Genomic DNA, 12,870 nt, shown 5'->3' with positions numbered 1-12,870 from the left:
GTAAGCAAACAGCTCAGTCCACTGAATGAATGCTACGAAAAGCACATTACTTTACATTAAGGAACTCAGCATCATTGCTCATTCACTGTGATATTTTATCCACTTTAATGAGGTATAGTTGACACACAAAAAGCTATAAATATTTAATATACATACAACTTATTGAACTTTAGGGATACACCCTTGAAACCATCACTACAGTCTATGCCATAAACATCTATCACCTACAGATCTTCACTTTGCCCTTTTAATTTATTACATCATCATTATCATCATCGTATTATTATTTTGGGATTAAAACACTTAATTTAACATCTTCCTTTGCAGCCTGTGGTTAGGTATACAGTATAGTATTATTAGCTATAGACACCGTGCTGTGCAGTAGATCTCTAGGACTTACTCATTATGCGTAGCTGGAACTTTTTACCCTTTGACCAGCACCTCCCCTTTTTCCCCCTCTCCCAGGCCTGGAAACCGCCATTCTACACTCCGTTTCTGTGCTTGACCAGTGAGGTTCCTCATACAAGTGGTATCATGTAACATTTGTCATTCTGTATCTGGGTTATTTCACTTTGTTGTTGTTGTGGTTCAGTCGCTCAGTCATGTCCAACTCTTTGCAACCTCATGGACGGTAGCACACCAGGCTTCCCTGCCCATCATCAACTCCTGGAGTTTGCTCAAACTCATGTCCGTTGAGTCAGTGATGCCATCCAACCATCTCATCCTTTGTTGTCCCCTTCGCCTCCTTCCTTCAATCCTTCCCAGCATTAGGGTGTTTTCTAATGAGTTGGCTCTTTGCATCAGGTGGCCAAAGTACTGGAGTTTCAGCTTCAGCATCGGTCTGTCCAATAAATATTCAGGACTGATTTCCTTTAGGATTGACTAGTTTGATCTCCTTGCAGCCGAAGGGACTCTCAAGAGTCTTCTCCAACACCACAGTTCAAAAGCTCAAAGAAGGCTGAGCGCTGAAGAATTTATTTCAATTAACAAATCAAATTCAACAGCACATTAAAAAAAATCATATACCATGACCAAATGGGATTTATCTCTAGGATGCAAGTTGGATGGCATAGCAGATCAATTGATGAGATATATATACTGCATTAACATAATGAAGGATAAGAAACATGCTCATCTCAATCAATTGCAGAAAAAGCATTTGACAAAACTGAACACCCTTTTATGATTAAAAACTCTGAACTAATAAGGAACTCAGCTCAACATAGTAAAGCTATATATGAAAAGCCCACCGTGAACATCATATTCTGCAGTGAAAACCTGAAAGCTTTTCTTCTAAGACTGGGGAGAAGACAAGGACACCTGCTCTCACCAGCTCATTTCAGCACAGTGCTGGAAGTTCTTGACACAGGCCTTAGGCAAGAAAAAGAAATGCATTTAAATAAAAAAAGTCGTAGAATTATCACTTTTTGCATATGATATGACCTTATATGTAGAAAACATTAATGAGTCCACAAAAATTTGTTGTTGGTGGTGGTTGATGGTTTAGTCCTGAAGTCATGTCTGACTCTTGCAACCCCATGGACTGTAGCCCACCAGGCTCCTCTGTCCATGGGATTCTCCAGGCAAGAATACTGGAGTGGGTTGCCGTTTCCTTCTCCAGGAGATCTTCCCAACACAGGCCTTGAACCCAGGTCTCCTGCCTTGCAGGCAGATTCTTTACCAACTGAGCTATGAGGGAAGCATAAAAATCTGTTAGTACTAATAAACTCAGTAAAGTTGCAGGATACAAAATATGTGTACAATAATCTGTTGTGTTTCAATACACTAACAATGAAGTATCTCAAAAGAAAATCAAGGAAACAATTCCATCTATATTATCATCAAAAAGAATGGAAAACTTAGGGATAAACTTAACTAAACAGACTGTGTACTCAGTCATGTCTGATTCTTTGCGACCCCATCAACTGTAGCCCATAAGGCTCCTCTGGCCATGGGATTTTACCAGCAAGAACACTGGAGTGGGTTGTCATTTCCTACTCCAGGGAATCTTCCTGACCCAGGGATCAAACCCACGTCTCCTACGTCTCCTGCATTGGCAGGCAATTCTTTACCACTGCACCACCTGAGAAGCCCTAACTAAGCAAGTGAGTGACTTATACACCAAAAACTATAATACATTGATGGAAGAAATATAAATAGACACAAATACATAGAAAGATATTCCATATTCACGGATTGGAAGAATTAATATTGTTAAAATAGTACCCAAAGCCATCTACAGATTCAATGCAATCCCGATCAAAATCCCAATGCAGTTTTTACAGAAATAGGAAAAAAAAATCAATCCTAAAATTTATATAGAATCACGAGAGACCACAGATATCCAAAGCAATTTTGAGCAAGAAGAACAAAGCTAGAGGCTTCATAATTCCTGATTTCAAAATATCTTCCAGCTACAACAATTCAAACCAGCAGGATACTAAGAACAGACATACAGAGCAACAGAACACAATAGAGAGATCAGAAATAATCACATGCAGTCGACTGGTCTTTGATAAGGCTACCAAGAATTCACTGTTATTAATCTTCCTGTTTCTAGACTCAGAATACATATTTCTGAAGTGAAAGTCGCTTAGTCATGTCCGACTCTTTGCAACCCTGTGGACTACATAGTCCATGGAATTCTCCAGGCCAGAATACTGGATTGGGTAGCCTTTCCCTTCTTCAGGGTATCTTCCCAACCCAGGGATCGAACCCAGGCCTCCCACATTGCGGGCAGGTTCTTTACCAGCTCAGCCACCAGGGAAGTCCAAGAATACTGGAATGGGTAGCCTATCCCTTCTCCAGGGGATCTTCCCAACCCAGAAATCAAAGAAGGGTCTCCTGCACTGCAGGCAGATTCTTTACCAATTGTGCTATCAGGGAGGTAAACCTGATTAATAAACAATGTTTTTCCCTTTCATTATATAAAATTGCTATCAAGATTTATGAACGCATCGTCTACAGTGCTGTAGATAAGCATGAAAGTACACAAGCTCTCTATGAGACAGGGAAAGAAATATGCAAAAACCTTCGATAAATCTAATGCATGCTTTAAGGACAAAAAGATCTTATGTTCATTTTATTATTTCAAATATTTTCAGTTTATCCATAAGTCTGTGGGTTAAGAAGGGAAAAGAAATCTGTGTTTGGTACTTCTTTATCTATATATTTATTTTAAATTTGAGTGAAGAGTCCATAAGCTAGTTGAAAAGGTTAGAAATGGATGTAGGATTGATGCATATGAATGAAATCGATCTTGATATCATAATATAAATACAGCCCAGCCAAGAAAAATGAGTTCGTCTAACTTGATATTAAAATGGTTTAACCTAAGGTCAGAATTAAGTTTTAAATCACTTGGCAGTGTTGAATGGTGGCTCATTATACTGCATTATACTGTAGTGATATTTATCGGAAGCTACATGTCTGCAGGTAAGAATGCGCTTCAGCTTTGAAAGAAGTGAGGAAAACCATGAATGTAGTAGGAATTGACAGACAATTCTGATTCCAGTTGAGTTCTGATCACCATTTTCTATCCTAAAAGATTCTGCTCTGCACAGAACGTTTCATTTCACCGTCAGTATTTGGGGATGTTCAGACTATAAAGCACGGGCCTATCTTCACATTTCTCTGCTAAGTGTAATTCATTCCAGAATATTCTCTCAGCCTTCCCCTCCCACCCCTTCCCTTCATCCTTCCCGCTTTGGCAGATGGGTGTGTGGGTGTGGGTGGCTCAATCTCGATGGGCAGTTAAGGGAAACTGAACGAGTTCACGGCTTCTCAGGTTGGCGCGGTGGTGAAGAATCCACCTGCCAATGCAGGAGACGCAAGACACAGGGGTTCAATCCCTGGGTCGGGACCATCCCCTATGGAGGAGGGCGTGGCAGCCCACTCCAGTATTCTTGCCTGGAGAACCCCATGGACAGAGGAGCCTGGCGGGCTACAGTCCGTAGCGTCTCAAAGAGTTGGACACGAGTGAAGCATCTTAGCACACAAGCAATGCAGCTGAAGTTCTGTGACTTCTTTTTTCAGGAGAATGAATGCATGAGAATAAAAATTTTAGGAGACTGCTACTACTGTGTGTCCGGACTGCCTATATCTCTCCCTAACCACGCCAAGAATTGTGTGAAAATGGGACTGGATATGTGTGAAGCCATAAAGTAAGTGTGATGAGTAGTAAGAGCCTTTTAAACTGCATAATACGTTTTCATTGCCGTTCTTACAACTGTTTCTGGCTTTTTGTCTACTGAAACTATAGACATGACTGTTCATTTAAATAGAAACGGGCAAAGACTCATTTATTGGCATGTGAGAACTCAGTCCAGAGGAAGGCTCTGTGTTTTGTATTGTTATTATGAATCTTATTTTACAGGAATGCTGTGTTAGAAATCTATGGGAAGGGGCTGTGTCATTAGTTTCAAAGATAATTTCTTTGTAAACAATTGAAAAGTCCCTTCCAATCTAAAGGGACGATTTTGTACTCTTAATGTCTCTCTTGATTTTTGACAAGTACATGTAAATTGTAAGAGAGAAAGTAGTTTTTACCACCAGACTGTAATGAAGAGGAAAATCCAGCCCAGAATAACTCCGTCTAGTCAAACACACTCAGCTCTGTGAATGTAGTTTCAGTTTTTATCTGTAATAGTTTTCTGCTTTGTATCTATAGTTTCTTTCATTGTAAGATTTGTAGAGAATATTTGCTTACAAAGAATAATGGCATCATTACAGCTGACAAGTGTAGCGTGAAAATGTGAGCTACAAAGTGAATTTTCACTGCTGGTACCGTAATGCGTACTTCTTTATAAGTGCCTTCATAGAAGCCCTGATAGTCTTATAAATGATAAAAGCTCTTGTTTGTTGATTGTTTGATTGAAAAATTTCAGTTTAAGCGTTTTTTGGTAGGGGATTGCCTATTTTTGGTCAAGTGATTTTCTCTTCTCCTCCGCGTATTTTTGTTCTGAATGGGATGGGAATTATGTGCTTGATGTTCGAATTCTTTTTCTCAGGGGTGAGTAACTGGGACGTTAAGTGAGAAAGCAACAAATCAAGTTAGTTGTCGCTGTGTTTAGCCCGCTGTGGTATTGGCCATGGGCTGAAATGGACTGAGAGATTTGACGGTGGGTTTCCAGTGCTTTCCAGGGAAGGATGATGAAACCTCCAGCCTCAGCAGAGTCTGCGGACCTGAATGTCCAGACTCACTAGCTCAGCGGTGTCGGGGCCACTACGTGGTAGTCAGGAATGGGTGGGCAGAGACATAGGGTGGAAAGGAAGGAAGAATCGAGATGGCAGAGGTGGGCAGTGTGGCCTCAGCTTGCCACCTGAGATACTTTGTATGGGAATTAGTGCCGGCGACAGAATGAAACACCAACACTGCAGAGTGGTTTAAATCTTTATATTTTAACACTTGCTTCTTACAGCTGCTTTATTTTATATCCCTTGCACAACAACCTACAGGGCAAGCTGCCAAGCACTACGATTCAGAGACTATACAGTGTGCGGGCGCAGGGCGAGATAACCTTTACCTTGACTTATTTACTGCAGCTAAGACTTTGTTTTGGGGAACTTCTTTATCAACTTAGAATCCGTTTTGTCCCAGGGTCTGCTCCTTTTGAGGAATCAGAGAAACATCCTTGTGTGCAAGAAATGTTCTTTTCCCATGGGAACAAACAGGATTCTTAGCTGAACATCTCATTTGCAAGAATGTTCAGCCCTGGTTGAGAGTCTCGTTTGCAAGCACTTCTCAACCTTCTTTATACCTTGTTCCCTACATCTCCCCCTTTCTTTTCCTGTAGATGCTGAATAAGCGCTTGAATACGCAGAGCTTTTTTTTTAAATTGTTTCCCTTTTCGCCAGCGCTGGTAGACTATAAAAGCAATAAAACATAAAGCAACAATTAACAAAGTATTCACAAAGAATGTTGTTAACAATGTAGATACATGCCCTAAAGGATTAAGGTTATCTAATCCTTCTTGAAGACTCTTCAGTATATCAGAACCAAGAATATCAGGCAGCGTCTTACTAAAAGCTGACAATATAGTTTGTTCTAATTCCATAATTTCAGCAGTTACATTTTGGTGTCCCACTAAAGACCTTTTCACCTTTTCCCAACCCTCACTCATATTAAAGGGAACAGGAGTTACACATAGGTGAGATGAGTTCCAATCACATTTTAACACACTCTTTTTAGCTAACACAGTCACTTGATCTCCTAACCAGGAAACAGTATGTTGTAAATTTAATACATCAGTAGCCAATTGAGAGTCCAAATCATGCTGTTGTTGCCACAATAAATGAGCATCTTTATGCCATTCCCTGACAAAATCAGCAGTCTGTATGCCTTGATGCAAAGCAAGACCTGCTACAGTTGCTGTTGCTGTTACTGAAGCCACGGCGAGAATTGATGCGATGACAATGCCAAGCATTCTTCGAGATCGATGGAGAAGAGTTTGTACAGCATTCACAAGATGAGTAACAGCAAAAGAGTCCGACCAAGGTCGAGTAAGATTAACAGGCAACCAAAGTTCAGTCCGTGCTTTCACAATGACCAAAGAATAATTACTGGAATGGACCATCTTGTTTTTAACATTTTCCCACCAGGAACGATTTATACATTGAGTCAAGTTACAATCAGAACATGATATAACTCCCAAAATTTCATTTTAAATCCATTGCCCATACAGTAAAGAATAAGGAAATTTTACACATGCTATAGCAGAGTAAGATTTATTAATATGCAAGTGAACTTGAAATGGCCCCTTAGGATCATTAATATTTAAAGTAAAGTTTTCCGTCCATATAGTAAGGTTACCTGACACTGCCCATGATTATACACTGGAATAGTAAAAGCAAATTTATTTCTATCTTTTATTTGCAAAGGAATATTAAAAAAACAATCCTTCAAATCTAAAACCATCAAAGACCAATCCTGTGGAATCAAAGCAGGAGAAGGGAGACCTAATTGCAAAGCTCCCATAGGTTTTATACATTTGTTAACTTCCCTTAAATCAGTCAACATTCTCCATTTAGCAGATTTTTTCTTAATGACAAAAACAGGAGAATTCCAAGGAGACGTACAAGGTTCAATATGGCCAGATTGAAGCTGTTCTTTTACTAATTGTTCTAAAGCCTCGAGCTTCACTTTTGGAAGCAGCCACTGCTCAACCCATTTAGGGACATCAGTTAACCATTTCAATGGGAGAGCTCCAGGAATTTGAGCAGTGGCTACAAGTTTTCCAACGAGATGGTAAGCGTTGTTCCTAAAGAAAATAAAAGATCTCTTCCCCAGATATTAATAGGTATATTAACAATGTAAAAAGAAATAAATACTTTCTTTCCATTAGACAATTGGCATGACAAAGGTTGAGCGCTTCTCCACACATCTGCTATTGATCCTAAGCCTGTTAAAACAAGAGGAATTTTTTCTTTTTTCCAGTCATTAGGCCACTGCTGGAGAGAAATAACCAAAACATCTGCTCCTGTATCCACTAATCCTTCAAACTGTTTACCTTCAATAATCAGTGACATTAAAGGACGAGAGTCATTAATAAGCATTTCCCAAAATATACTTTTTCCCGTACTTCCAAAACCATTGATTCTCTCTCCCTACCTCAGCCTTGTCGGCAGCTACTGGAAATAGGGATGCGTAAGGTGGTGCAGAAGGGTTAACAGCCTTGGAAGTTTGTTTTTTATTTAATAAAACCTTTCAAAAGGCAGTAGTCATTGCCTCTACAGAATCTGAATCTTTCCCAGAACTTACATCTCTATCTGACTCAGTGGATGAATCTTTACTATCATCTGGGGGTTTGGGCGGAGGCCGAGGTGAAGCCCCCTCCTCAAGAGAACATGAGGCGGCCTCACTATCAGCAGCCATTAATTTTAAAGCCTGTGTTATAGCGCTGCATAGAGTCCACAGCCTTAAAGGAATCACATTTCCTTTTTGATGCTGCCTTCTTCACTCTTTCTGCACCACTTTCCATTCCTTCAAATTCAGCTGTACTTCTGTTTGATATTGAAACCAATAACAATGCTGCTCTCTAAGACAGAATAACTCACTCAAGCGGCGAGTAGACGTTTTAATTCCTATAGAATGCAGGAGCCCCTTAACTAGCTCCATATATTGTGACTTTAAAGATGGGGAATTCCCCATAGTTTTTTCTTTTTCTTTTCTCTTTTTTCTGTTCTTTTTCTCTTATTTTTCTTATTTTCTCGAAAGTCCCCCTTTCAGCGTTTCGCTCCGGGGTGCTCTCCCTTTCGGATTTTTATTCTTTTCTCTTTTTCTCGAAAGTCCCCCTTTCAGCCTTTTGCTCCAGGGTGTTTACCCTTTCGGATTTTTATTCTTTTCTCTTTTTCTTTTCTATTTCCCGAAAGTCCCCCTTTCAGCCTTTTGCCCCGGGGTGCTTACCCTTTCGGTTCCGTCGTGCCCCACGTTGGGCGCCAGATGCCGGCGACGGAATGAAACACCAACACTGCAGAGTGGTTTGAATCTTTCTATTTTAACACTTGCTTCTTACAGCTGCTTTATTTTATATCCCTTGCACAACAACCTGCAGGGCAAGCTGCCAAGCACTGTGATTCAGAGACTATACAGTGTGCAGGTGCAGGGCGGGATGACCTTTACCTGGGCTTCTTTACTGCAGCGAAGACTGTGTTTTGGGGAACTTCCTTATCAACTTAGAATCCGTTTTGTCCCAGGGTCTGCTCCTTTTGAGGAATCAGAGAAACATCCTTGTGTGCAAGAAATGTTCTTTTCCCACGGGAACAAACAGGATTCTTAGCTGAACATCTCGTTTGCAAGAATGTTCAGCTCAGGTTGAGAGTCTCGTTTGCAAGCACTTCTCAACCTTCTTTATACCTTGTTCCCTACATCTCCCCCTTTCTTTTCCTGTAGATGCTGAATAAGCGCTTGAATACGCAGAGCTTTTTTTTTAAATTGTTTCCCTTTTCGCCAGCGCTGGTAGACTATAAAAGCAATAAAACATAAAGCAACAATTAACAAAGTATTCACAAAGAATGTTGTTAACAATGTAGATACATGCCCTAAAGGATTAAGGTTATCTAATCCTTCTTGAAGACTCTTCAGTATATCAGAACCAAGAATATCAGGCAGCGTCTTACTAAAAGCTGACAATATAGTTTGTTCTAATTCCATAATTTCAGCAGTTACATTTTGGTGTCCCACTAAAGACCTTTTCACCTTTTCCCAACCCTCACTCATATTAAAGGGAACAGGAGTTACACATAGGTGAGATGAGTTCCAATCACATTTTAACACACTCTTTTTAGCTAACACAGTCACTTGATCTCCTAACCAGGAAACAGTATGTTGTAAATTTAATACATCAGTAGCCAATTGAGAGTCCAAATCATGCTGTTGTTGCCACAATAAATGAGCATCTTTATGCCATTCCCTGACAAAATCAGCAGTCTGTATGCCTTGATGCAAAGCAAGACCTGCTACAGTTGCTGTTGCTGTTACTGAAGCCACGGCGAGAATTGATGCGATGACAATGCCAAGCATTCTTCGAGATCGATGGAGAAGAGTTTGTACAGCATTCACAAGATGAGTAACAGCAAAAGAGTCCGACCAAGGTCGAGTAAGATTAACAGGCAACCAAAGTTCAGTCCGTGCTTTCACAATGACCAAAGAATAATTACTGGAATGGACCATCTTGTTTTTAACATTTTCCCACCAGGAACGATTTATACATTGAGTCAAGTTACAATCAGAACATGATATAACTCCCAAAATTTCATTTTAAATCCATTGCCCATACAGTAAAGAATAAGGAAATTTTACACATGCTATAGCAGAGTAAGATTTATTAATATGCAAGTGAACTTGAAATGGCCCCTTAGGATCATTAATATTTAAAGTAAAGTTTTCCGTCCATATAGTAAGGTTACCTGACACTGCCCATGATTATACACTGGAATAGTAAAAGCAAATTTATTTCTATCTTTTATTTGCAAAGGAATATTAAAAAAACAATCCTTCAAATCTAAAACCATCAAAGACCAATCCTGTGGAATCAAAGCAGGAGAAGGGAGACCTAATTGCAAAGCTCCCATAGGTTTTATACATTTGTTAACTTCCCTTAAATCAGTCAACATTCTCCATTTAGCAGATTTTTTCTTAATGACAAAAACAGGAGAATTCCAAGGAGACGTACAAGGTTCAATATGGCCAGATTGAAGCTGTTCTTTTACTAATTGTTCTAAAGCCTCGAGCTTCACTTTTGGAAGCAGCCACTGCTCAACCCATTTAGGGACATCAGTTAACCATTTCAATGGGAGAGCTCCAGGAATTTGAGCAGTGGCTACAAGTTTTCCAACGAGATGGTAAGCGTTGTTCCTAAAGAAAATAAAAGATCTCTTCCCCAGATATTAATAGGTATATTAACAATGTAAAAAGAAATAAATACTTTCTTTCCATTAGACAATTGGCATGACAAAGGTTGAGCGCTTCTCCACACATCTGCTATTGATCCTAAGCCTGTTAAAACAAGAGGAATTTTTTCTTTTTTCCAGTCATTAGGCCACTGCTGGAGAGAAATAACCAAAACATCTGCTCCTGTATCCACTAATCCTTCAAACTGTTTACCTTCAATAATCAGTGACATTAAAGGACGAGAGTCATTAATAAGCATTTCCCAAAATATACTTTTTCCCGTACTTCCAAAACCATTGATTCTCTCTCCCTACCTCAGCCTTGTCGGCAGCTACTGGAAATAGGGATGCGTAAGGTGGTGCAGAAGGGTTAACAGCCTTGGAAGTTTGTTTTTTATTTAATAAAACCTTTCAAAAGGCAGTAGTCATTGCCTCTACAGAATCTGAATCTTTCCCAGAACTTACATCTCTATCTGACTCAGTGGATGAATCTTTACTATCATCTGGGGGTTTGGGCGGAGGCCGAGGTGAAGCCCCCTCCTCAAGAGAACATGAGGCGGCCTCACTATCAGCAGCCATTAATTTTAAAGCCTGTGTTATAGCGCTGCATAGAGTCCACAGCCTTAAAGGAATCACATTTCCTTTTTGATGCTGCCTTCTTCACTCTTTCTGCACCACTTTCCATTCCTTCAAATTCAGCTGTACTTCTGTTTGATATTGAAACCAATAACAATGCTGCTCTCTAAGACAGAATAACTCACTCAAGCGGCGAGTAGACGTTTTAATTCCTATAGAATGCAGGAGCCCCTTAACTAGCTCCATATATTGTGACTTTAAAGATGGGGAATTCCCCATAGTTTTTTCTTTTTCTTTTCTCTTTTTTCTGTTCTTTTTCTCTTATTTTTCTTATTTTCTCGAAAGTCCCCCTTTCAGCGTTTCGCTCCGGGGTGCTCTCCCTTTCGGATTTTTATTCTTTTCTCTTTTTCTCGAAAGTCCCCCTTTCAGCCTTTTGCTCCAGGGTGTTTACCCTTTCGGATTTTTATTCTTTTCTCTTTTTCTTTTCTATTTCCCGAAAGTCCCCCTTTCAGCCTTTTGCCCCGGGGTGCTTACCCTTTCGGTTCCGTCGTGCCCCACGTTGGGCGCCAGATGCCGGCGACGGAATGAAACACCAACACTGCAGAGTGGTTTGAATCTTTCTATTTTAACACTTGCTTCTTACAGCTGCTTTATTTTATATCCCTTGCACAACAACCTGCAGGGCAAGCTGCCAAGCACTGTGATTCAGAGACTATACAGTGTGCAGGTGCAGGGCGGGATGACCTTTACCTGGGCTTCTTTACTGCAGCGAAGACTGTGTTTTGGGGAACTTCCTTATCAACTTAGAATCCGTTTTGTCCCAGGGTCTGCTCCTTTTGAGGAATCAGAGAAACATCCTTGTGTGCAAGAAATGTTCTTTTCCCACGGGAACAAACAGGATTCTTAGCTGAACATCTCGTTTGCAAGAATGTTCAGCTCAGGTTGAGAGTCTCGTTTGCAAGCACTTCTCAACCTTCTTTATACCTTGTTCCCTACATCTCCCCCTTTCTTTTCCTGTAGATGCTGAATAAGCGCTTGAATACGCAGAGCTTTTTTTTTAAATTGTTTCCCTTTTCGCCAGCGCTGGTAGACTATAAAAGCAATAAAACATAAAGCAACAATTAACAAAGTATTCACAAAGAATGTTGTTAACAATGTAGATACATGCCCTAAAGGATTAAGGTTATCTAATCCTTCTTGAAGACTCTTCAGTATATCAGAACCAAGAATATCAGGCAGCGTCTTACTAAAAGCTGACAATATAGTTTGTTCTAATTCCATAATTTCAGCAGTTACATTTTGGTGTCCCACTAAAGACCTTTTCACCTTTTCCCAACCCTCACTCATATTAAAGGGAACAGGAGTTACACATAGGTGAGATGAGTTCCAATCACATTTTAACACACTCTTTTTAGCTAACACAGTCACTTGATCTCCTAACCAGGAAACAGTATGTTGTAAATTTAATACATCAGTAGCCAATTGAGAGTCCAAATCATGCTGTTGTTGCCACAATAAATGAGCATCTTTATGCCATTCCCTGACAAAATCAGCAGTCTGTATGCCTTGATGCAAAGCAAGACCTGCTACAGTTGCTGTTGCTGTTACTGAAGCCACGGCGAGAATTGATGCGATGACAATGCCAAGCATTCTTCGAGATCGATGGAGAAGAGTTTGTACAGCATTCACAAGATGAGTAACAGCAAAAGAGTCCGACCAAGGTCGAGTAAGATTAACAGGCAACCAAAGTTCAGTCCGTGCTTTCACAATGACCAAAGAATAATTACTGGAATGGACCATCTTGTTTTTAACATTTTCCCACCAGGAACGATTTATACATTGAGTCAAGTTACAATCAGAACATGATATAACTCCCAAAATTTCATTTTAAATCCATTGCCCATA

General features: G+C 40.1%; 1 protein-coding gene across 1 annotated transcript in view; it reads left to right on the top strand.

The window, feature by feature from the left end:
* ADCY2 (adenylate cyclase 2) overlaps positions 1–12,870 on the top strand; it is a 460,851-nt gene that overhangs the window by 309,063 nt on the left and 138,918 nt on the right. Inside the window, exon 7 of the mRNA XM_052659207.1 lies at positions 4,036–4,163. Coding sequence (XP_052515167.1) covers positions 4,036–4,163 — 128 coding nt within the window. The remainder of the gene's footprint in view (positions 1–4,035; positions 4,164–12,870) is intronic.

This window comes from Budorcas taxicolor, chromosome 20, assembly GCF_023091745.1.
Source record: "Budorcas taxicolor isolate Tak-1 chromosome 20, Takin1.1, whole genome shotgun sequence".
Classification (NCBI taxonomy): domain Eukaryota; kingdom Metazoa; phylum Chordata; class Mammalia; order Artiodactyla; family Bovidae; genus Budorcas; species Budorcas taxicolor.
This window is presented reverse-complemented; position numbering and strand designations above follow the sequence as displayed.